Source organism: Sarcophilus harrisii, chromosome 3, assembly GCF_902635505.1.
Source record: "Sarcophilus harrisii chromosome 3, mSarHar1.11, whole genome shotgun sequence".
Classification (NCBI taxonomy): domain Eukaryota; kingdom Metazoa; phylum Chordata; class Mammalia; order Dasyuromorphia; family Dasyuridae; genus Sarcophilus; species Sarcophilus harrisii.
Window position 1 is genome coordinate 339,448,644 of NC_045428.1, and position 26,333 is coordinate 339,474,976.

Here is a 26,333-nt window from a genome sequence, read left to right on the forward strand (position 1 = left end):
TATGATCCTGTGCTTTCTATACTTCATATAATGTTGCTATAGCCAAAGCTATGTTGTCATTATATTGTGTATTCTAGGTTTTTTTTCTTATTATGATCTGGAGCTTTGGATTTTGGCTATGATGTTCCTTGGAGTTTTCATTTGTGTGTTTCTTTCAGAACGCAATTGGTAGATTCTTTCTCTTTTCACTTTTCCCTCTAATATTCAGAAATCTTTTAAGATTCATTGATTTATGAAAATTTGGTGTGTTATTTTGCCATTATTGCCATTGCCATTATTTTTTGCCATTATTTGCCATTATTAATTATAAATTAATTTTATTCTAATCTTCTCTTCTGAATTTCTTCAATCTGGAATCAGGTTTGCAGGGTCAGAACTTAATAATAAATGTGTCCCCTAAGTCAAGAGGTAACATCCTAATTCCTTGAATCTATTTATTCAGTACACTATTATATTCAGAATTAAAGTATGGTCATTTCCCCAAAATGATAGAGACAAATATAAATGTGGCTAATGTTTTGCTACTGGCCAATCTAAAATAACCTTTTTTGTGTTGCTCGCTTCCTTGAAGGCTGCAGAACAGCTGAACTGCTCCTTATTTGTACACCCCTGGGACATGCAGATGGATGGAAGAATGGCCAAGTATTGGCTTCCGTGGCTAGTGGGTTTGTATTGCTTTTGGAGGCTGGGAAGGTAGCTACAACTTCACATTTTCCCAATCATCAGTAATACATATGATACCAAATTTTAAATCATTAATGGGAATATAGAATAGATTCCCAGGACCAAATTCCCCTATTAGGCCCAAGCAGTGACTCCTAGATTGTTTTATGACTTAGTTTTAATAATTTCACTCAATCAAAGTGCATTTACTAAATGTCTACTAGGTGCCAGGTATTTTCTAGGCACAGAGGATACAAAAAAAAAAAGAATAAGACAGTATCTTACTTTCAAAGAACTTACATTCTGTCACATGCAGATTTTTACAAAAATTATACAAGGCAATTTAGAGGAGAAAGATACTTGAAGCTGTGAGGATCAGGAAAGGCTTTTGTAGAAGGTAGAACATGAGCCAATTCTTGAAGGAGACTTAGAGATTCCATTCTAGTAATCTTAGTGTTTCCATTCCTATCCAGACCTGCTTCACTTTCTCCCCACAATTTTAGTCATATCACCTCTTGCTATGACTTTACCATAGTCTACAGAAAAAAGGAAGTAATTCACATTGTACTTATTTGGTCACTTGTTATATGGTCTCTGGTAATAAGAAAAAGGTTAAAACTCATGGCTGTTGGCAAGTCTTGAATATCCACACAGTATTCAAAGACCTCCAGGGATAGAGACTATTTAGCTTCCCTAAAAGTATTTAAGGTGACCAGAAATCTCTTCCCTGTGTTTTGACTTCTTATAAAAGGAATCCAACAAGAGATTTTTTAAACAAACATCCTATTCGGATAGTTGGCTCAAATTCTTCTGAGAACTATAGGGCAGCCTGAATTTTTTTTTAATCAGAGAATGAAGCTTCATCATCCCCATCACCTCTAGTGACCTGACAACTCAGAAATGTGCCTGTTCAGCTCTATGGAGTTGACCTGTCCTAAAGATCTTCTTAACAAAATTGGTACTTATCTGCCTAAGGGAAGGGAAGTTAATCAATGCATTTGGTGTGGAGCAACTATAGCTATTATCCTAAAGAACTTTGTAAGTTTCATATTAAGCTACATTACTTGGTCTTGACCTTATATCTTGGGACAGATAGGAGGGAAAAACAAAAAAGGGAAGAAGGGAACTAAATACTATTATCCTCACTTTAGAGACAGGCAGACTAAAATCAAATTGCCATTCATGTTCATAAATTATCAAAGAACTCAGGAACTGAAACTAGGTCATCTGATCACAATATTATTTTAAACCCCTAAACAACCGAAACTAAAGGTTAAAAAAAGTAAATTTACATTATCTCCAAAGTAATGATATTTCCAAGATCTGTATTTTTCAAGTCATGAGAGCATAAACTTAAGAAATTACTGAATTGAAGGTAAGAAAAAAAAAACTACAATTCCTCGCAATTCCTTTAATTCAATAGAACAAGCTCTCCATCTTACTATTTTTCTTACTATTTTCAGGCATGCCAGCAGAAACTACTATAGCCATTTGTTCCATGATTATGGGAGGAGTGTTTAAGAAGTTTCCTAAACTTAAAGTGTGCTTTGCACATGGAGGTAAGAGTCTGGGGAGCTTCATTTGCCAAACAATTGGATTCATAGAATTTAGAGTAAAATAATAGCTAGTCACTCAGTGTATTGACTAGGGTTGGAGTCAGGAAAACCTGAACTCAAATCCAGTTCATAGCTTCATAGCTGACACTTCATAGCTGTGGGATTTTAAAGTCACTTAATCTCTTTCTGCTCAGCTTTCTCAATTGTAAAATGGAAATAATACCACCTACCTCATAGGGTTGTTGTTAGAAGCAAATGGGATAATGTTTGTTTTATGAAAAAGTACTCATGACAGTGCCTTTCACATAATAGGTGCTATATAGTGTTCCCCTTATTCCCTTTCTTCCTATACCTCTTGGTTATACTGAAAACTTGCCTACACATCAGAAAAAGTGACATCTGATCACTCATCATCAACCACTAATTTGTACATCTAACCATCTAATTTTGAATGTTTTCTGTTACTTTAAGGTCACTGGATTTAAATAGCAGTATCAGTCTGGCCCTAGTAGCCCCTCATGGCAACAGTAAAACCAGTTACATTTCATTAGCACCAGGGACAGAGCCCACCATAGATTTGCTTCTGTAATTGTAAAACAGAAAATATAATCTAGGCCCTGGAGAAGCTTACAATTCAGAGCAAAAGATAGTATCTGATACATCGTATGATTCTCCTATTAGAGAACTGGAAATTGGCTTCCTATTGAAATAAATTAAAAATCAAAAACCTATTCCTAAAGGTCTTTTATAAAACGGACTCTCCTTATAAATTCAAGACTCAACAGAATTCTAAAATGGTATATATATCACCTCACATGATTAAAACCAACCTTCCAATTTTTTGCAGATAAAGCAAACAAATATATTCCCCAAAAGTTAGGGGATTCCTCCTATACATCTCTCCACATCTTTCAACTATCTGTTGACAGAATAGGACTCACTTCTTTTGATTCCTGGTCCAATGCTACTTTACTTTTTTCTTGTTACTCCCCAGTAAGGCTCCTCTGTTACTTGGTTTAATAATGACTTTCATTTATATAAAGCTTTAAGGTTCACACAGTTTTTCTTCATTAGTGCATGAGGTAGGTAGTGCAAGTATTATATGAACTTGCCAATGAGGAATCTAAGACTTGAAGAGATTTTGTGTTTATGGCTATAAAATGAGCATAAGAAATACTTTATCTGCCCATAGACAGCTGTTTGGACCAAATGATCTCTTAAGACCTCTTCCAGCTCTAAGATATATGACTATAAAAATCAACTGACACTCAGTCCCATCAACTCTTCAATTAAGTGACCATCTCAAGCCATAGATTTTCTAGTAGCTGACCTGATCCACCATATTCACCACTCTACATAACTGATCTTAGGAAGAAATATGTAATACTTTATAGTACTCAATTTTATTGGTTGTACTAATGGAAAGGAAAAGTAAGAAATGAAAACTCAAGCTGGGCTTCTAATTGAACAGTCTCTCCTTATTCCAAGTCTGCTGCTTTCACTATATATGGATTAATGTGAAATATGTGAGTTTCAGATTCAAAAAAATCAACTTCATAGCTCAAGATGGAGAAGGGGGAAAAACAGAGAATTTAGCAGAGTACAGTTCTATATGAATCAGTGTGAGGTAGCAGCTTAAAAAAAGCAAATCAATCTTAGTTTACATTGAAAGGCAGGGGTCTCAGGAATAAGGAGGTGATAGCCCTGTGCTCTGTATTAGTAAGACCATAATTGGAGTCTAGTGTTCAGCTGTGGCTGCCATCATTTAGGAAAGACAGTGATAAGCTGGAGAGTACCCAGAAAAGAGCAATCAGTAAAACAAACCTTTGCATGCATGAGATTGGTTGAAAGACTGGGTATTTTTACCCTGAAAAGGTAAAGACTTCAAGGGTAAATGATAAATATTCCAAGAGTATGAAGGGCTGTCATTTGAAAGCTGGAGACTCATTTTGGTTTGGTCCCAAAGGGCAGAACTAGGAATAAGATTGGAAGTTGCATAGAAACCAATTTAGGCTTAATGTCAGGAAAATTTTTCTAATTACTAGAGAGATCCATAAAGGATATGGCTTGTTTTAAGAAATCAATCCCCTTCATCAGAGATCCGCAAGCAGAGACTGGTTGACCACTTCTTTAGTATATTGTAATGATAATTCATTTTGAGTTGGGGTTAGATTAGATGGCTATTGAGGTCCCTCCAAACTGAAAATTCTGCTTCCAAGATTATTAACCCCAGTAGATTGGAAAGTTGGATATTATTTCAGGAAAAATTGCTTGGAAGTGGATACAGGAATCTTTGGGAAGGAAAGGGAATTTTTTTTGTCTTAGCATTACCAGATTTTTCTTTCTGAAATAACAACCCCTTAATTAAAAGTGGCCCATTCTCTAACAAAGCTGTAGAAGACAAGCAGCCAACATAAATATCTCACTACAATAATTACCAAAAGGAACTGAGTAAAAGGTCAATGCTATTAAATGATAATCGAGCTAATTTATGGCAAATTTATGGTTTATTGTACCTTTAGGTGGCATTGTTCAGTGGATTAATTCCACTGATAGATTGGGGGAGGGGGTGAGGAAGCATAAAACTAAAAGGTAATTACTCATCATACTTATTGAATACTTAATGAATATTCATTTATTCTATAATCACTTATTAAGCACCTACTATTTGCCAAGTACTACAGTAGGTACTAAAAAATACAAAAACAAAAATCCAAAGAATTTCTGCTCCCAAGTAACTTACATCCTATCAAGCAAAACAACATATATACATGTAAGTAGGTTATTGTTATTATTACTATTACCATCACTATAATCATCAGGCGTTAATATCTTAAAATCACTCTAACTATTTAGGACACCCAATAAATACAAAGTAAATATATACACTCAATTTAGGGGTTGGTCACATAATTCAATTTCTTTACTAAGGAGTCCAGCAGATGACTTGTGCAGTACTACTCTATCTTACAAAGGTTCTATACTCCCAATCTAGTCATTCTACCTGTATTGCATCTCTAGTGGAAAATGAAAAAAATTAAATTTAGCATCTACAACTCTCCTACCTCCACATTGTAATAAGGAAATTATTAATACTTTTCTAATTAAAAGAGAAAAAGCCCTAAGGTCTCCCAGATGAAAAAAAAAAAGCAAAACTCTCTAGGAACATGAACACATCTATATTTTGTCTTCATTATAGGATATTTTTATATCCTAGATGTCATCATTTATCTCTGAGAAAGCAGCAGGATATACTGCCCTTATGTCTTTAGATATATGAATATCCTAAGGGAATCTTTAGAGAAGATTTCAGTACAGATTACTGCTGTTTTTAACCTATGAGACCTAAGAGAAGAATGTAAGATCCTCAAACATACTTGTCTATTTTTCATTTCCTGTGTCAAATCAGAAAAGCACAGTGTCTGGAACCAGAAAATTAATGTTCATATACTGCTCCTGATGTGCTCTTGGACAAGTCACTAAGACTTAATTTTCTCATCAGCGAAATAAAGGGGTTCAACCAGATAATGTTTAAGATTCTAGTTTTGTGATCTTATGATTCATATAAATTTAATACTCAGCACAAAATTGTCAGCATCACAAAGATGCCTCTCTGCTTTGTCATGTATTTTTCTAATCAAGATTAACCCCCTCAATAAGAAGCTTTCTTTGTAGGTGGTGCTTTTCCATTCACAATGGGTAGAATATCTCACGGATTCAATGTGCGCCCTGATCTGTGTGCCCAAGACAACCCAATTGACCCAAGGAAATACCTTGGATCTTTTTATACGGATTCCCTGGTTCATGATCCTCTGGCCCTGAAGCTGCTGACAGAAGTTATAGGGAAGGTAAGCTGGCATGCTTTTGATGTTTGCTCTTGGGGAGGGAAACATAAAGGAAGTGGAGGGAGGATTGCCTGAAGAAGTTTATGTTCTTTTCTCTATTATCTACAAAATAATCAAGAAATATGAATGAAAGAAAAGAGAAGAAAAGGCAAATAAGAACTCTGTTTCTGTCACCTACCAAATTGAAAATTCAGCCCTGCTGTGTAGATTTACTTAAGGAGAAATCTTAGAGCCTAATACTATTACCTGAGAATTATTATCGTTCCGAACAAGTCAGCTTAACCAAGTAGATATTTTAACATCCCCAGCTCCTCCTCCCAAGCAGAAATTAAAGAGGTAGGACAGCATGATATAATTGAAAGAATACAAAACTAATAGCGAAAATCTTGTATTCTAGATCCAATTATACATTAATTATTTGTGTGACCTTATGCATATTATTTAATCTCTCTGGACTTCTGTTTCCTTGTTTGTAAAAAAAAAGTAAAATGGTTAAATTATATGACCTCTAAGATCTCTTTGCACTCTAAAGATATGATCTTGTGAGCAAAGCAACATACTGGGCACTGGAGAAGAAAAGAAAGATAATTAAGATATTGTCTCTGTACTATTGGCAAAGACATCCATAAACAAATATGTCATACTATACAATAATTAAAGGGAATAATACAATATAGGAGTCAGAGAGAGAGAGAGACAAAGACAGAGAGAAACAGAAAAAGAGGAGAGGGGATAGGACATGAAATTCTATGGTACCTCAGAAAAAGGAAAGATAAATTATATACTTTGGGATGACATCAATGGGAAGTGAATTTGACTAAAAAGATATGTGAAAACAACTGGTTTGGGATTGCCAAACCATGACTTAAACAATAGGAATAAAGGACTTTGGGGCCAAGGATGAAGTACGGTCAGCAAGGACTCACAAAAATATATTTGTCTCGAGTCTTGCAAATCTATTAGAGGAGGTTCCCCCAAAGCAAAGTGAGAGGCTTTAACCTGAAAAGGAAGAAGTGGGTAAAGCCCATTTATATGTTTCTACCAAATTAGATATTATAGATAGTAGCAATGCTTATGACATCACACAAATTTACCTTATACAGGACAAGTTTCAGAGAGTTCAGAGAAAAGGCAGGTAAGATTACATACACTACAATTCCTCAAAGGACATCAAATCAGGAGAGATGGGAGTTCTTAACAATGAAATTCTAATGATAAAAAGAGGCCAAATCTAATGAGGTTAAAAAAAAAAAAAAAAAGGAGTGTTTCTTAAAAAGAACAATATGAATGCAAAGGAATTCATTGACCAATTTAGATTTTAAAAACTTTTGGACAAGAAAAATCAAATGAGGAAAAAAAATGAAGAATGGACACAAATGCAGGGCATTCAACAACAATTTAACAAGTATAATCTTGTAGGGATAGTGTCAAAATGAACTAAGTCTAATAAGAAAAATGAAGGATGACAAAAGAAGGACTGTTTTATATTAAACTGGAGGAAAGAGGAGGATTAAAAAAGGGATATGAATGTTGCAAGGGTAAAAAGACAATGAATTATAACTTGTTTCCACTTTTCTGCCAAAAAAATAAACTTTAGATTAGAAAGAAAATTAGATAGCAAGGAGTTGAAACCCAAATAATTAAGATGATCATAAAAGGACATCTAGCTTCATTGAGAGGAATAACATCCATGACTAGGATGATAATAATTCCACTGAACTCTGGCCAGAAAGGTTATATCTGGAGTGCCAAATTTAGTTCTGGCCATCATATTTTCAGACGAACATTGATAAGCTGGAGAGTATCCTCAGGAATGTGATCAGTGTGATAAAAGGTCCTAAAATCATGATATAGGAGGATTGACTGAAGGAGCAGGGGATGTGGAAGAGAAGATTTAGAAATGACTTGATAGCTATCCACATATCTGAAGGACTGTCATGTGAAAAAGAGAAAAAAAAAAAAGCCAAACAAAGGAGTAATATAATAAATACTGATTAGTAAAAGTACTATTCAAATTAACTGGAATTATTGGAACAACAAAATATTTTCAGAAGCATTCTTTGAAATTTGGGGAGATTTTTATTAACTGATTCAGAATAAAGTAAGCAGAACCAGGAGAACAATCTGCACAATGATAGAAGGAAAATGATATGAGAATCTAAGTGGAATAGTACCCCACTAGAATGAAAGACATCAAAAATTCTTGTCAAGACCAAAATCAATCTGACTAGCACTGGAATACATCTATTTCTTCTTGGAAAAGAAGTGATAGGTGATAGTTGAGCATTGAAGCATACTTTCTCAGATAAGGCCAAATTTGTTATAAAGGAAGGTTAAAAATTGTTAATTTTTTTCCTCATAGCATCCTCTTTTCCAATAATATAAAGATAATTTTCAACATTCACTCTGTAAGATTTTGTAGTCCAAATTTTTTCTCCTTCCTTCTCTCACCTCCCCATTCCATGCCAAGATAGCAAGAAATCTAGTATCAATTCTACAAGTACAATCCTTTTAAACATATTACCATATATGTCACATTGGGCAAGAAAGAAATCAGATATAAAGGGAAAAAATGAGAAAGAAAAAGTAAGGAAAAAAAGGTGAAAATACTATGTTTTTATCCACATTCAATCTCCATAGTTCTCTCTCTGGATCTAGATAGCATTTCCATCCCAAGACTGCTGGAATTGTCTTGGATCACTGCCTTGCTCAGAAGAGCTAAGCCCATCATAGTTGATATTACATAATCTTGTAGTTCCTATATACAATGTTATCCTGGTTCTGCTTATTTCCCTCAGGATCAGTTCATGAAGTCTTTACAGGCATTTTTGCAGCTTGCTCATTATTTCTTAGAAAATAATAGAATTCCATTGTGTTCATATACCATAACTTATTCAGCCATTCCTCAATTGATGGGTATCCACTCAGTTTCCAGTTCCAAAGGGAGGTTCTTGAGAAGGGACCATTAAGTAGAAACATAGAGGTTGAGTCATTGAAAAGTAATTCTGATCTAAAAAAGAAATAAATATCAATGAACTGTTTGTTAGATTTATTCTACTTGACTCTAAAGGACAAAGTTAATATCAAAGTGTAGAAGTATCAAAAACAGATTTAGATTTGATATAAGGAAAAGTTTGACAACAATTACAACTATTCAAAAGCAGAATAGGTACTTCAGGATATAATGGATTCCTCCTTACTAATGGTCTTTAGGCAAATGCTGGATAACCACTTAGGAAGTTATGTTATAGAGAGGATTTTGGTTAAGACAGGTTGAACAAGATGGGCTTTCAGGTACTTTTCAATTCTGAAACTGTGATTCTACAATTCTGTGCATCTAACTGGGAACATGGAAAGGTATAAGTTCTTGAATTTCAACAAAATCAAAATTATTTAACAAGCTGAAAGTTGGCCAGTAACTCTTCTATGGAATCTTTCAACTCACTATCTACTGAAACATTCAATGCTTCACAATGAGAATACAATTAACTTTTGTCCATTCCTCCTTTGATTATTATCATTAAAGTTAAATCCTGGCAAAGTAAGTGGGAAAAAGAATGTCAACACATTTGCTCACAGTTCTTCTGACAGGAGGAATCTTTAAGCCTTGAAAGCAGGTGTTAGCTTAGAAAGCAAAGAAGTGCCTCATCCTACACCTTAGATTCAATCATAAAAAAGAGAGAAAGTGTGGTGCTCTGGGTCCTTTATATGGAAAAATTGTCCATGTCTGTTTCACATGTTTCACAGTTCACTATAGGCCAGTTTTCACTATCTAGTCGCTAGTATTGTTTTGTTATATCGCTGCTAAGATCAACTGGGAAATCTCATTCTTTTTGTTGTTGTTGTTGTTATAATAGTGTCTGGGACCACAGTACTTATTTATATAACTTGTAAACAGCTAAATGATATAGAGCAGGGCTTCTTAAAGTTTTCTACTCACGACCCTTTTTTACCCAAGAAAATTTTATGCAATCTTAGTATATAGGTAAGTGAAATAGATATATATATGAAAATCAAATATTTACTGATAATAATCCATAAAAAATTATTTTAAAACAATTCTTTGATATACATTTTTTGCCATTTATCAAAGACAAAAGAAATTTTGCATACTGATGAGATAGATGTGTCAAATTATTGAAGAGGGAATTCATTTATGTAGATTGGATTTGGTAATCACTGAGGTTTCTTTTAACTCTGAGATTCTAGGTCCTAACAAAGATAGACTTTAAGTATGACCCTGGTCATAAATTATGTGTTTATTTTTCAAAGACTAGCCTGCCTAAATTTGGAAACTCTTATGACTGGGAGGTTGATCTTTAAGTGATAAATTTTAGGGGGGGGGGGCTTATTAAAAGGTAGAGACCTTGGGGTCAGTTAGTTTAGGAAATACACTGATGAAATGACAGCTGTTTTGAAGTATAGCAAAAAAAAAAAAAAAATACTATGTGCTAGGCATAGTGCTAAACACTTTAGAAATATTATCTCATTTGAGATTCATAACACCTGGTTGCATTTCATTCTCATAACCTAGCAAGAGGTAATCATTATTATTATCATGCTCATTTTACAGTTGAAACTAAAGCAAATAGAAATTTAATGACTTGTCCAGGGTAGCTTACTAGCATCTTGGGCTAAATATGAACTCAGATCTTTCTGATTCCAGGATGGCACTCTATCCACTATGCTAAAGTTTCTTAACCTGGGTTGAAACTCTTATGGAATAACTGAATGTGGGGGTTATAAAAAAATTTGACAACAATAAATAGTAAAAAGTATCAAATATTCAGCTAAGATTTAATTCCTTATGTAAAAATAAATAAGCACATCTATTTCAATAGAATTAAAAATTTGCTTTCTTCTTTGATGGATGGCACAGCTTACATACCTGCAGTAATGAAGACTTTACCATCTCTCAACGCAGTTTCTTTTACATTTAGATAACTCTATAATTGGTAAGATTTTTTTTATCCAGATGAAATTTGCCTCTCTGCAACTTTGCTTCATTGATCCTAGTTTTGTCCTTTGAGACCAAGAAAACAAGACTAATCTCCTTTCTACATGATAACTTTGAAATATTTGTATGCAATGATCATATTTCCCATATGTCTCCTAGCTTCTTCAACCAATTCTTGCATTGAACGGTTTTAAAATCTTCACCAGCCTGGTCACTCTCCTCTGGATGTACATTGGTTTATCAATGACCTTCCTAAAATTTGGCACTTAGCACCCAGTACTTATGCCATGGTCCACCAAATCAGAAACAGAGAGATTATTTCCTGCCTCATTGTTGACAGTATATCCCTATCAAAGAAAATTAGAATTGCACCAATGTTTTAGACTTAAAACCAAAATTCCTAGACCATTTTCATATGAACTATTATCTATACCTCCCCTACCCCATCCCATATTTGTGCAATTGAATTTTTGAATCCAGGTATAGTTTATATTCATTGCTATAGAACTCTTTCTTATTAGATCAAATCCTTATAACTTGTCAATATTTTTTTTTACCTTTCAATAATTTTTATGGTCCAACATATAAAAAAGCATGGAAGCAAGCACATGGCCCTGTTTCATTCCACTGGTTATTAGGAAAGCATAAAACTAGATTTCACTAGATTTCTTCTTATGGAGCCAAAAATCCTTCATCTCTCTAAGGGTTTGACTCACACTTTATTTTTGATGGAATTAAATGCCACCTACTTAGAGATGAATGAGCTATCCTGCTGATAAACTCTATGGAGTTCTCGTTTTTCATTCGTTTTTAGTAGTTTTTGAATTTTTCCATCATTTTCAATAAACCAGTCTTGATATTTGTAAGTGTTCTGGCCAGATGAATAAATGTGCTGCTGCATAGCAAATCTCTGAAAGCTGTTTGTTTCTTTTCAGTTACACTATTGTCAACCATGTGTTTGTTTAGCTTTCCTTCCAAGTTAGCAACAAGCTATTTATGCAGGAAGAAGTACTTTAATCTGTTGAAATGAAGTCTTCTGGTAGTCATTTTGCTTCATGGTCCACCATTTTTGTTGAAGGTGAATATTTAACTTGGAGAAAACAAGTCTATGATGAGTCCAACACACTTCCCCACACATGGTTTTTGTCACTATCACATGCTGTCTGTCTCTTCTACTTATAATGACATACTCTATTAAATGCCAATTTTGCTGTGAAGATACATCCATGAAGTTTTATTGCATTTAGGCAAATGGAAAATAGTGTTGGTGATGAGAAGGTCATGAAACACAACTGTCACTAGTAAGTAACTGTTGCTGTTGCTATTTCCATTTCCAAACCTCCAGAGGATTCCCTGTCATTCCTGATACTCCTGGTAGAGTAGGACCAATTCTGACATTGAAGTCACACAGAATTGCATGCATGTCCTCTTTCAGTGCATTAATGATGAGAGCCTCCAAGTTTTCATAAAAAAAATTTTTTTACCTCATCAAGTTTTGTCATGGAGCAGAGAGATTGCTGCTAATGACTGGAGCTTTCCTGCGAGTGCCAATTACATTCTCATGAGCCTGTCATTCATTCCTTTTGGGAAGCATACAAGGTTGTTGACTAGACTAATTTTGATTGCCAAACCCACATCAACTTCATAATGCTCCTATTACTGCAGCCACTCCAGAAAAACATGTATTTAACTCTGGCTTTGGTAAGCTGGCCTTTATTTGCCATCCTTGTTTCACTCAGGGCTGCTATTTGGATGTGATACCTGCTGAATTCTCTTGCAATAAAAGCTGTTCACTTTTCAGGTCTACTGGATTTCTTGTTCATAAGTTTGTTCATTTCCATATACTAATGGTGAGTGGAATCATTTTGGAAAAAGTTTTGGTACATTTTCGTGTTTCAACCCTGTCTGCTGTAGTAATCAGTTAAGAGTTAGTTTAAGTAAAGCAGACAATTTTAGTGCTTCTTTTCTCTACCTCATGCCTGGAGATGAGCCATGCAGTTCCTCAAAAATGTTTCTCAGACACCCAAAAAACTGCCAAATTCCACTGCTACTTTAGTCTGGTAAGATGACTATGGCCTGGGCCACCTGTGTACAGAATAATCACTGCAACTCCCAGGGTATCTGCATCTGACAGTTCTTCATTTGCCCATAGCCATAGAACTTTGAGATAAGCAAAAATGACAAAATAGAGTGGGTAATGTTAAAGCTATGGGAGAGAAACTTAGCAATTGAATGAAGGAAAGACCTTATAGCAATCTTTATTAGTTAACTATATATGTAGTTGCTTACAGTCCAGGGGTTGTAGAAATGAGATGAGGATTTTACAAGTTATCTCATTTCTCTGTGTTTGATTGTTTTGCTAGGTGATGTTGTGTGGCAATGCATCAAGCTTTTGCTAGGCCCTCTGTTGTTTTGTCTTCATTCAGGTCATCTTATATTTTGTGTCTGGAAACGAATGAATAAAAAGGAATCTAATTACTAAACACTTACTATGTTCTAAGCATTGATCCAAAAATAATTTGTAATAACTGGTGCTAGTGCAAAGTGTTTTTCCCTTTCTTTGAATCCCCAGGACTTAGTCTGACACTTAATAAGAGCTTCATAAATGTTACTGTGATTTGACTTGCTAGACACTGTACTAAGTGCTGGGGAAACAAATACCAACAGGCAAGGAGCTTATATTGTACTAAGGAAGAAAATACAGGGGAATCATGCTTAAGAAGGAATGTTTTGTGCAGGAAAGTCATAAAGACAGTAACGGGCACTATAAGGCTCTGACTGTCCTGGAATGCTAGAGATGAATTGATCATTGTTACAGAGCTGAAGTTGGAAAGGAATTTGCAAGACAGATTTTGGGTCTAGGCTAGATATGGCAAATGCTTCCCAAACAGTCCAGAGTCTGAGGGCAGGAGTTTGACTCAAGGACCAGAGATGGGTCAGACATCAGGGATACTTCAATGTTTTCCAAAGCCAGAAAAGCCAAGTTATCTAGTACCATGGCATTGCTCTGTAAGTATTCTCTAGATTCCAACTCGTACTTCCAGGCTCTGTCCTCAGAGAACAGTTGCTAACTTTACTCTCAAAGTTCTAGAGCAGCAAGTCACATAGAAGCCCAAAGGCCATCCTGATGCCGCAGCACTCCAGAGTGGCCAAAGCCAGATTAAACTATAATTGGGAAATATCTAACACAACAACAAAAAAGAATACATTCAAACATAAGCAATGTTTGTTTTGTGGTTTTCTAAATCAATATTCAACCCCAGGGATCCTTGCATAAGGTTTAATGACCTCAATATCTATTTGTTTGACACTTAGAGGAGGTCCTCATTTTCATGTCTTTCCCTCATGTGCCTCCTTACATGATTATGTTTATATCATTTATTCAGCAAGCTTTTAGAAAGGAGTATTTACTAAGATGACTAAGTTGATACTAAGTTGATAACAAAAATCTCCCCAAAAGTCTGTGATATACTCTCCCTAAGGAAAAATGGGCTCAAGCTTTCCAGGCATGAGGCAAAGGAAATAACTCAAAACTCCTGGAAGTCTTTTTTTTTCTTTTTCTTTTCATGGAATCCTTACAAAATTCTTGTTATGGATTGTCTATCCTTATGTAGTCCTGAACTGCTTTTCCTCAGTGCAAGAGTATTATAAGGTTCAAATGAGATAAAGAATAAAAAGTACTTTGTAAACCTTAAAGTACTGTATAGATGGAAGCTGTTGTTATTGTTACTGTTATTATTAGCAACAACCTATAGTCATAAGATCTCCAGTCTAGTGATTCCCTGAGCCTATTACTATACTGTACTGCTGCTGAGTCCAAAAAATATTTATGGAATAATCCAGAAATATGCTAGTAGAAGTTGTACAACAGGTGGGAAGGAAGGAAGAGTATATATATACATATGCTTTTAATTTTAATCAGCATTATTAATGTTTTCTTAAATCTAGACAATCAACAAAACAATAAATCAAGTCCTGATTTGTAGCAATGATTTCTGAGTTATTGTGCTCACTTTAAAAATTAACAATCGGCTCCTAAATTGGTTAGAGTTTACTGTAACATTCTCCTGCCTCAATGTCCCTAATTTACTCTCTGTAAAAACACTGCTGCCAGTCCCTGGTATTCCTAGAAAGCCACCTATGAGAAATCTATAGCCTTCAACCTTTCAATATTAAAAAGATCAAGGGCAAGGGGAGGAAAAGACTGAGGCACTACTCTTTCCCTTCCTCAAAGACTAAAATACTCTCCAAAATTCTTTATTATGTCATAGACCTGCAGGATGTAGTTATTTTAATAACTCTCAACCCTTACCCCTTCACTAATATTCTTACTTGGAAAGAAGAAACATTCTTTAGACTTTAAATGATGAGGAGGTTCTTTTCACTTCAGAGGTGGAATACTCTTGGTGTTAAGACTTTTCAAATGACTAATGTGTTGATTGGTTTTACTTAACTGATTTTTTTTTTCTCTTCCTTAATCTTTGTTGAAAGGAAAGATTGAATGGGTGGTCTAAAAGGAGGGACATTCAAAAATGAATAGGATGGAAAGTAAAAGATGTCAATACAAATTTCATGCTTAAAAAAATGGTGAGGAGAAGGTGTTAATTATCAGAATTTTTAAACAAATATCTTTTAAGTACTATACCTAAAATGTGTCAGCATACATATCCTTGAACTTCCAGCTTATGTGCTTGATTATAGTTGATATGAATAATAGGCTCACAGCTTTGAAAAAGCAAGAGAAATTAACTAAAATAAGTAATGGAAAATATCCTAAAGGAATGCTATATTTGAATATTAAAAACAAGACTGAGTATAGTAAAATGAAGAAAGACAGGACAGATGTTTAGAATTAAGAGCATAACCAATGATGTAAGGAACAATGACAAAATAGCTTTGTATTGTGTTTACTGTGTCAAGAGGAAAATAAATCATTTAAAAGCTACCTTACTTCAAATACAACTGTGACGACTCCCTGTTTCCCAAGGGAGAAAAATGAAATTTGGATAGTTCAAAGTCAAGTAAAGCCTGAGATATAATGATAACATTTACTCCACTTTATTTAGACTAATGGTGATCACAAGGGAAATTTCAACTAATATGTCAGATTGTTTAACTAAAATAAAATAATGAGAATAATAAGCTTTTTTTGTATGTTCTATTCTGCTGTACATGAAATAATACAGTGGAACCTTGATTAATGGGAACTCTACTAAGTGGAATTCTCAATTATCTTGATTTTTTCTACTAACCACTTCTAGGGAAAAAAAAAAAAAAAACAAATCCTAAGAAAACAAGCTAAAAAAGAAAAAAACAACTTTCTAGAAGCCTATGTCCTGAATTCCACATGCAGTCAGTTCAATAATAGAAATAATTTAACATTTGTATATTGTCTCATTTGATTTGATACTCACAATAACCCTATGAGGTAGATGTTAATTATCTTTATTATACAGATGAGAAAATTGAGGTAAAACTGAGACCCACGATTACGCAAATAAGAAGTATCTAAAACAGGATATGGGGTCTTCCTGACTTCAAAACCAGAATTCTATTGGTTTTCCTATCACCTAGCTATCCAAGAAGCTCCACTAAGAATAGAGAATTTTTTTTTCAAATGGATCATAACAATTATTCTATATATTTATTTAATCAATAAGCATACTACAAGTAAAGCACATAATATAACGAAACAATCTTTTAAATTGAGACATTTCTCAACAAATTCTGTGTAAAAGAGTGCAAGTAATCCTCCAGTACCTACATACAATTGAGCTTTTTTCCAAGTGCATCCTTTTATTTAGCGAATGTCTTTATTTGGTCAAAAAGGTTTGTGTTCTAAAAGATATTCAAGGCTCTTCCATCATGAAGCTGATAGAGCCATACAAATTAAAATTTAGTCATTTTTAGACGTTCTTAATTTTCAACTGACTAGAGAATTTAAAATTCAATTTAACAAATATAACATATGATACCTCTGTTATAATTTATCATAATTAACATTAACATTTCATATTATATCCAATATAATATATTAATATAACATAATAATTAATATAACTATTATAATAATATAATATAGTAATATAACATAATATATCCAATATAATAAATTGATATAATATAATAATTAATAATTTTAATGTGAAAATACAGAAAAAAATAGAACAACACACAGGACAATGATATTCTTTTTAGTGTGACTGGTCTAATTCCTTATAATGGCTGCAGAATCAAAGAAAGTTCTAAGCATATTGCTATTCTAACAAAATTTTTCTGTTGTCAGAGTCATTTCATCATAGCCAAACACAAGAATAATAAGGAAGATGACAGCTCACATTATATAGCATTTTAAGGTTTACATAGCAATTTTCTCTAACATATCTATGAAGTAGGTACTATGAGTATTATGCCCATTTTGCAAATGAGAAAACTGTGGCTCAGAAAGGTTTACATGGCTGATTGTAAGTTTTAGAACTGGGATGTTAATCTATTTCTTCTGACTCCAAGACCACTATGACAATCGGGTTCTAACCTTTAAAAGCAGAATTTAGTCCCCTGATGAAAGATCCTCCTTGCTTAGGAGTCTTTAAGTATCTGTGTCCAAAGGCAGAGCCATGTCTGATTTGTACTTCTCAAATTCACTTTGGGATAGTTGGTCTTTTTCTTAACAGCTTGTCATCAGAGGCTTTGTCTTCACTGGATCTAGTCATTCTTTTAGTCATGGAGGAATCCTGACAAAAGGTAGAGACAAAAAATGTAATAATGATGATGATAATATTTAGCATTTATATAGTATTTTAAAGTTCATAAAGCACTTCACATATATATGTGTGTGTGTATACATACATATATTAATTGAACTGATTCTCATAACTCTTAAAAACTCTTATTATTCCTATTTTGCAGATGATGAGACTAAGGCACAGAGAGATTAAACAACTTGCCCAAGATCATAAAACTAAGTATCTGAGGTAGGATTAGAACTCTGGCCTTCCTTACTCCACCTCTGCACTCTAGTCATTTAGCCAACTAGCTGCCATGACATGGGTGCAACAAAGACACCCAATATGGTTACCTGAATAGCAAATATCTAATTTTTTAAATATTATCCTGAGGGTAATATATAACTCTTTAGAATGAAAAACAAACAAACAAACAAACCAAAAAAACTTATCGGAATTCATTCAAAAGTATTTTAATTCCTACCTATAAATTTTGTAAATATATAGCTGCTTTTTAATCTGCATCTTTTCCTAATTTCTAATAAGAAACCCAAACTTCCTGATCTGGAAAGTAGAAAATATCTTATTTCATTTTACAGGAAAAAGAAAAAATATGACCTGCTTCCATGGAGTTGTATCACCATCTTATGGTCTTTTAGGAAGCTGCTACTAAAAAAAAAAAAAATTTGCAACCATATTGCACTTTCACAACAATATATGTTAATAAATACCCTTTCTAGAAGGTGTATGGAGCAGAGGGAGGTACAAATCCCAGTACTGTTACTTGCTGATAAGTGAGTTCTCAACCTCTCAATTATAAAATAGTATTCTCTCATCTATAAAGTAGTTTTCTAGTTGATAAAATAGGGTTTAATTCAACTAATGTTTACTAAATACTTATTACATTCCAGACATTGTATTAGACAATGGGACTATAAAGATAAAAAAAATAAATAATTACATTTGTCTTGAGGAAATAAGGACAATGATAAATATCCGGGTCACTCTACTGGAAATCTCTCTCCCAGATAACATTTATCTATTAATAACTACTCCTTGGATCCAATCATTCAAACAATTCTGAATCTAACTATGCTATTATTTAAGGCAGCTAGGTAGGACAGTGGATAATGCCCTGGGCTGGGAGTCGGAAAGAAGTACCTCAGATATTTACTAGCTCTGTGATTGAGCAAGACACAGTTCCACATCTATGAAATGAAGCAAACTACTCCAGAATCTTTGCCAAGAAAACTCCAAAAGGGGTCACAGTCAGACATAATACTTGCCCATATCTCTTCATCATGTAGCCTGCAGGCTACACATGCACAGCATTTTCCAGGAACCAAGTAATCCACAACTAACCTATTGTCATGCCCCAGACTCTGGAGTCCTAGTCACAGTTTAAGTGCCTAGACTCCTCTGCCCCCCTGGAGGCAAATGTCTCCAAAGTTTTCCTGAATATATTGATCTTTTTCTGATTCTGACACAGCTTTGTAAAAAGTTCTTTTAATCATTCTGAGCCTTCATTATTAGCATCAGTTGTTCTGAGACAATGTATCTGATAGCATTCTCATAGAACTATACCACTAGTTTTAAAGAACTCTTCATGTTATCTGCCTTTGCGTCAGTCTTATAGATGTCTTTTTAAAATCTAAATTGGTTAGTGAGCTCCTTGTCCATCCATAACTCTTTTTTTATTCAGTTCCCCATTTTCTTCCTCATCAGAATCTTTTTTGTTTGTATCATTACATTTATCTTGAGAACATCTCATTTCACTTGAGCCTCCTTCCCATCTATGACCTCTGAAATCAGTCTTCCAAAATCAAAATTTTCTCTGCAAGAGCTCTCAGGGATGCTCAGAGAATTGAGGTTTCCCCATCATACTATATCATGCTTCCTTGTTGAGTTTGTCATCTATTTCTAAAATTCATAGTCCATTTCTTCTATCTCGCAGGATGATCTAGTACATTATCATTGCTATAATTCTTCTATTCATTTGTTTTCTGAAAATAATTTCCATTTGTAAATGGCCTCTCTTCTGCCGCACACTGAACCTGTGCCATGTATTGTTCCTTTAATGTCCCTGCCCTTGGCCTGCTCAATGGTCTTAGGACCATAGTAGAGAATAATACTAAAGAGGCTGTGCTCAATATTTCTGGAAGAATTAGACAACCCCTTTCACTTCTCTTGAAGAATAACTGTTTAGTGAGCCATCTAATGCTTTATGATATTGCTCATACACCTGTTGTAGCAGCTGATCAGAGCCACATTGAAACTAGACTATGAAAGGTTGCATATGAACAGATTGCTTGAAAAGTTGGGATGTTGTTATGATTCCTGTCGGAGTCCCAAAGGAGTCAGGAATTATTCCTGACTTTTTTCAATACTAATACTATACCTGTTACTTCTCTAGCTACTTGATGCAAGTGTTAAATATTACACAGAAGCCATGGTTTGGATTATTGCAACTAGTCAACTCTAACATCCCAATCACTTCCCCCCAAAAAAAATCTGTGTACAATCTTCAACAGAATCTTTAGTGGGGCAGCACTGGATATCATCAGAGTAAATTCTTCTGTTACAGAAGTGAAGATCCTTCTGGAGTCAATATCCCCATTATTGGTGGCCATGCAGGGAAGACCATTACTTCCCTGATGCATGTTTCCTAAGGAACAGCTGAAAACCTTGACAGGAAGAATCCAAGAAACTAGAACAGAAGTTGTCAAAGCTAATGCTAGAGTCGGTTCTACTACCCTAAAGATGGTCTATGTCAGTACCAGATTTGTCTTCTTTATTGTAGAGACAATGAATGGAAAGAAGAAAGAAATGGAATGTTCCTCTGTCAGATCAGAAGAAACTAAGTGCTCTTATTTTTCCATATCCTTGCTGCTTAGGGGAAAAAAAGGCATTAGAAAAAGCTCCCCTTTTAAAGGGAAGATAGTCCTTGAGACCATTCCAGTGCTAAAAGCTTCTATTATGGAAAGAAATGATTTTGTGAAGAACATAAAAGTTTAAAAAAATGCCAATAATTTGAAAAGAGAAATCTATTTCCTAAATTTATTAATGCATCATGTCATTTGAAAGCTATTTTGAATGCCCTGCATACTATCTGAGGAAATGGATTGTATTAGCATATTGTCACCCCCTTCAAATTGTCATTGGTTTTATATATATATAAAGATAAAGATATAAAATAATCACTAATGTTTTTTTTAAAAACTCATATTGGTATAGATTTATTTATTTTTTTAATAGCCTTTTATTTACAGGATATATGCATGGGTAACTTTACAGCATTAACAATTGCCAAACCTCTTGTTCCAATTTTTCACCTCTTATCCCTCCACCCCCTCCCCTAGATGGCAGGATGACCAGTAGATGTTAAATATATTAAAATATAAATTAGATACACAATAAGTGGTATAGATTTATTAACAAAGTGCTTCCTTAGAATAATCTTTATCTGAAACCCAAATACAGAAATTCAAATCCTATTTTTGCATGTCATTTTCTTAGTTGTTTGTTTTTAATTTGTCACAGCAATCATTCTTTGATTTACCTCTCTATTCCAATCAGTGGCAGTGACAAAGTTACTATTTTTAGCACCCAAGGAAATCATTTCCTTTTATAAGACTTCAAAATCACTAGTAATGCTTCCTTGATTCCTTCTTGCTATAATATTTTTTCCTATAAGGATCTCTAGAAGTAGTCAGTGGTCCTCACCTTTCACAAGTCTCTCAAGTCTCTCTATTAAATTCTAGAAATATAATCAAGGATAAAACACACATTCCAATTATTCATGCTAAGTCATCACATGGCTACCTTTGGACCCTTCATCAGGAAGTTATCAAGCACCATGACTTTTCTCCTCTTCCTAATAATAATATTGAATGTTTTCTCTATACTCTATGCTGAACATTACTTGAAGCATCTATAAATCTCATCATACTTCCATGGAACAAAAGTTGCTATCTCTTCTTTACAAAAAGAATCTTAAATCTATTCCATTGTTCCAAAAATTAAGTGGTCTGTCTTCCCTTCCTTTCCTGAGTCATATCCCCAGACACAAATAGAAAATGCCTCTGCTTCTTCACATTCTTTTTCTTCTTTGTTTTAACTTTGAAATAATAGAGTAAATAGCACTAGATTTGGAGTTTAAAAGTCCAGCTTCAAAACTCTGTTTTCATATTTACCAATTGCATGAATATATACATGTTATTAAACTTTTCTGAATGAGTACTCATTTTGGGAACTCCCTGCTTCTTCTGAATTTCTCCGAAACCTACTAGACTTTTCAAGAATAGATTAGGTCACATCCCAACTTCTGAAACTCAAACCACAGGAAAAAGGACTTCTTTGGCTCCCAACAAATGTAAGCCTGATGATAACCCTTATTAGTGTAAAGGACTTGAGAATTAGGAATCAAGGCAACTGGGGACTCAGATAAAAACAGACATTTCATAAAGAAGAAAGAAATGGGGGAAAAAATGGGGGAGAGTGAAGATGTGAACATTCAAGAGAGCTACTGTTGCTTAAGAACCAAAGAAAGGCATTTAAAATCATCCAGTGGTACTCATAAATCACTCATCAAGCTGCAGGTGTCAAAAACAGTAACTAGAATGTCTATTTGGAGAAAAAATAAAAAATAAACATCTCCACTTGCAGAATTTTGTTAATTTTATACATATAAATTGTATTTCTAAGTTTAAAAATAGTTAAAACTTCTCTGAGCCTCAATTTAATCAGTAAAGTTGTAATAATAACATCAGGCTATTTCTGTTTAGTATTATATTTCTAAGAATATGATAGCCATCTATAAATCTGTATAACAATAGAATGCATTCTATTATAGCTATATTGAGTTTGTTATTTGATCTGCTAATAAAATATAATGATGATGAGGGATTCAGCTGTTCACAACATAGAGGTACATTAACTTTTTTCAGGCCAGTTGTATATTCATTTATCAAGTTACCCCATAGGATATTTGAACTTGAGGAAACTAAAAATATAATGAAACAGCAAGCTAATGGCCCTTCAACTGGTTAGCAAACAATTTATTTCCTTTTCACTAACAAGATTGTTAATTATATTATTATAAATTTAGTAAGTACTTGAACTCAAAGAGAGAGATTTGCCATTGATACTACCAAAAAAGAAAAAAGTGGAAGAAAAGAGTCTAAGGTTAAATTATTACCATTGTAGAATTATACAGGAGTCCCCATTTTAAAATTATCTAAGCAGGGAAATCCAGGGCCTTTCTGTTAAATAAGTTTTCTTTCAAGGGTAATGAGAGAACAAACTTACCCCCAAAATATTTTCCTCATAAAGCTGCTATGGTACATGAAATTCCCATAACTGGAGTTACTTCTTGTAATATCACCAAATATGGCCTATGAAAACATATATTTATATTAACCTATCATCTCATGAATGTAATTTTATCAAATTATCAATGTGTCATTCAAGGTACTAAGGGAATGAAGTACTTACCTGTAACTCTTGATCAACAAATAAGGAGCAAAAAACAAAGGTTCAGAATATTGCTAGAAGGGAAATTGTAGTAAGGGAGCTTAACAATCAAGGATAGCATGAAAGCCCTGGGTGCCTGAGTAGGGAAGGATTATGTTAAGGATGAGGTAGTAGGACTGTGAGTTACTCAAAACTGCCTCTGTCTGACTCTATCAGGACAATGGCACAGATGGATTTAACTACTTTCTTCTAGATTTCCTTCATCTAAATGAATTTAAAATATAATCATCTTTGTTATTAATAGTATTGAGTCAAGATTAGTACTGAGAAATAAAATTCAATTAGTTTTTCAAAATCTTATTAAGATTATTAAGGTAGTGAACTTTGCAAAGTATTATGGGAAATCATTATTTAAGATCCAGTTCTCCTTATTTAAACTAATATTTTGATTCACCATACTTTACTCTGTGTTCCAAGAACACTGACCTCCTTGCTATTCTTCATACAGATATCTCCATCTCCAAACCTCAGGAATTTTCACTGCCTGTCCCCCAAACCCAGAATTCTCTATCTCCTCATTCCCGCTATTTGGTTTACCTGGTTTCCTTCAAGTCCTAGCTAAAATCCCACTTTCTACAGAAAGCTTTTCTCATTCCTCCTTAATTTTATATGTTCTTGCTATTGATTATCTCCAATTTGTCCTATATCTTGTACATGGTTGGTTATATATTGTCTCCCCATAAGATCTCTGAAAGAAGGGATTATCTTTTCTGTTTTTTGTTTTTTTGTTTTTTTGTTTGTTTGTTATCCCTAGCACTTAACACAATGCCTGGAACAAAGTAAGTGCCTAATATTTATTGACCAGCTGACTGGCTGACTGACTGCAAGGTACTATACTAGATACTGGGGACATAAAGATGAAAAATTACACAAGGCACAATTTTAAAAGTTTATAACATGCACATAATTAAGTTTGGTGAGTAGACTATGATAAAGGCAAATATGAAAGTTAAAATGTTCTGAGAAAATTTGGGGAAAAGAAGTCACTTTTAGCTGAGGGAGAAGAGGGGAAATATCATGGATGATATTATGAAAAATTTCAACAGATGCAGATGAAGTGGGAGTATAATGCTTCATCTTCATACATCCTATTACAGGATATCAACAAGCAAAATCTGGATGGCCACTTTCCAGAGGTAATGTCAATGGGAGTCCCTGTTCAGGTAAAAGTTAGAGTAGGTGACCCTATGAGTTCCAACTCTGATATAAATCTTGTGATTCTTAGTATGACCCTAGCAGAGAGGATAGCCTGAATGAAGGTTCAGAAATAAGAGTAGGAAGGATGAAATCATGGAATAGCTAATAGTTCTACTGGAATGGTAGACTGTATAAATAAAATTAGTGTCACTTGCAGCCAATGTAGGTTTTGGCCTGATTGTGGAGGTCCTTAAATGATGTTTTATATCTTAGAAATAATTAGAAGCCACTGGAAGTTTTTAATAAGTAACATGACATACACAAATCTGTATAAAGCTAAGATTATTTTTGCAATAGTGTGAAGGATGAGTTGGAGAGAAGAGATACTAGAACCGGGAAGAACAATTAGAAGATAACTAAATGATATAATGGATAGGGCATTGGACTCAAGGTTAAGAAGACCTGAGTGAATTTTGCTTCAGACATTTACTAGCTATATTTTCCTAGGCAAATCGTTTTACCTTTCTCAGCCTCATTTCCTTATATATAAAACTGTCATCATCATAACACCTACCTTATAGCCTTATTGTGAAAATCAAATAAGATGAAATATGCAAAGTTCTTTGTAAACCTTGAAGTGCTATATAAATGTTAGTTATTATTATGATTTGGGTGAGAAGGATCTGAATTAGGGTGGAGGCTCTATAAGTGAAAAGAGAGGATAGATATGAGATGTTTTAGAAATAAAACCCAGAGGCTTTTGCAACTCATTGGATGTAGAAGTGAGAAAAAAGAAATGGTCAAAGATAACTTTGAGGTTCTGAGACAGAATCTCTAATAAGATAGAGGTGCCATCAGCAGAAAAACTTTTTGTGAAAATTAACAGATTCTAGGATGATATATTTGGAAATATAGCCCCTTTTGCGATCCTAAGTGTAACACAGACCAAAACTCCTGTCAAGGGCCATCAGAGATATAGCATTTTTATCAATAAATTGAATGAAAGTATAGATGGTATGTTTATTAAATCAGATTAGAAATGTGGCTGAGAGGAATAGCTAACACATGGAATTAGCCAGATACATATTAAGTACTATATAACTATTAACTATTATTATTAGATTATTAGATTGCACAAATGAATTGTCCTCCTGTATTAGATTCTGATTGGACCACAACCAGAATTTTGTATTCAGTTCTTGTTGTCCCCTATGAGGAAAATCACCTACAAGCTGAAGTAGATCCTTTCAGACTTAATGCTGAAGACTCAGTAATACAGTTCATTTGATCTTCACAATAATTCTGGGAGACAAATGCTATGATTATCCTATTTTACAGTTAAGACATGTGAGGTACACAGAGGTTAAGTGATTTGTCCAACATCACAAAGCTAGCGTCTAGGGCAGGATTGGAACTCAGGTTTTTCTGACTCTTGGCACAACATTGTATACACTGTGCCCTCTGGATGTTCATATTGCTCCCATACTGAATATTCCCATGTGGAAGAGGGATTTAATTTGTCTTGCTTGGTCCAAGAGGACTGATGTATAGAAGATACAAAGAAACAGGATTTAGCTCAACATAAAGAGGAATGGGGGTGGGGGAAGTTGCTTAGAAGGGGAATCTTTCTAACAATTAAAACTATACTAACTTCAATTGAATTGTTAAATCGGGGGAGATCCCCATCCCTCAGAGGTCTTCATATGAAGGGTAGATGACAAGTTGTGAAGTATGTAACAGTCGGAGTTCTTTTTCCTATTTAGTTTCTGAGAAGGTTATTTGCTAATTCTGAGAGTAGACAATTCCTACAAATTCTGAACAATGCAGGTTCCAAAAAATATCTAGAAATAATTATGTTTTCTCATTTTCCTGTATTTTGGATCCAGAAAACTATAATAGAGATAGAGGGGAGGAAATA

The 26,333-nt window shown here is 34.1% G+C and overlaps 1 protein-coding gene across 1 annotated transcript in view; it reads left to right on the forward strand.

Moving 5' to 3' along the window:
* Positions 1-26,333, forward strand: part of ACMSD (aminocarboxymuconate semialdehyde decarboxylase) — a 69,179-nt gene that overhangs the window by 35,451 nt on the left and 7,395 nt on the right. The window contains exons 6-8 of the mRNA XM_003763816.3: positions 572-665; positions 2,127-2,222; positions 5,895-6,067. Of these exons, the coding sequence (XP_003763864.1) occupies positions 572-665; positions 2,127-2,222; positions 5,895-6,067 (363 nt within the window). The remainder of the gene's footprint in view (positions 1-571; positions 666-2,126; positions 2,223-5,894; positions 6,068-26,333) is intronic.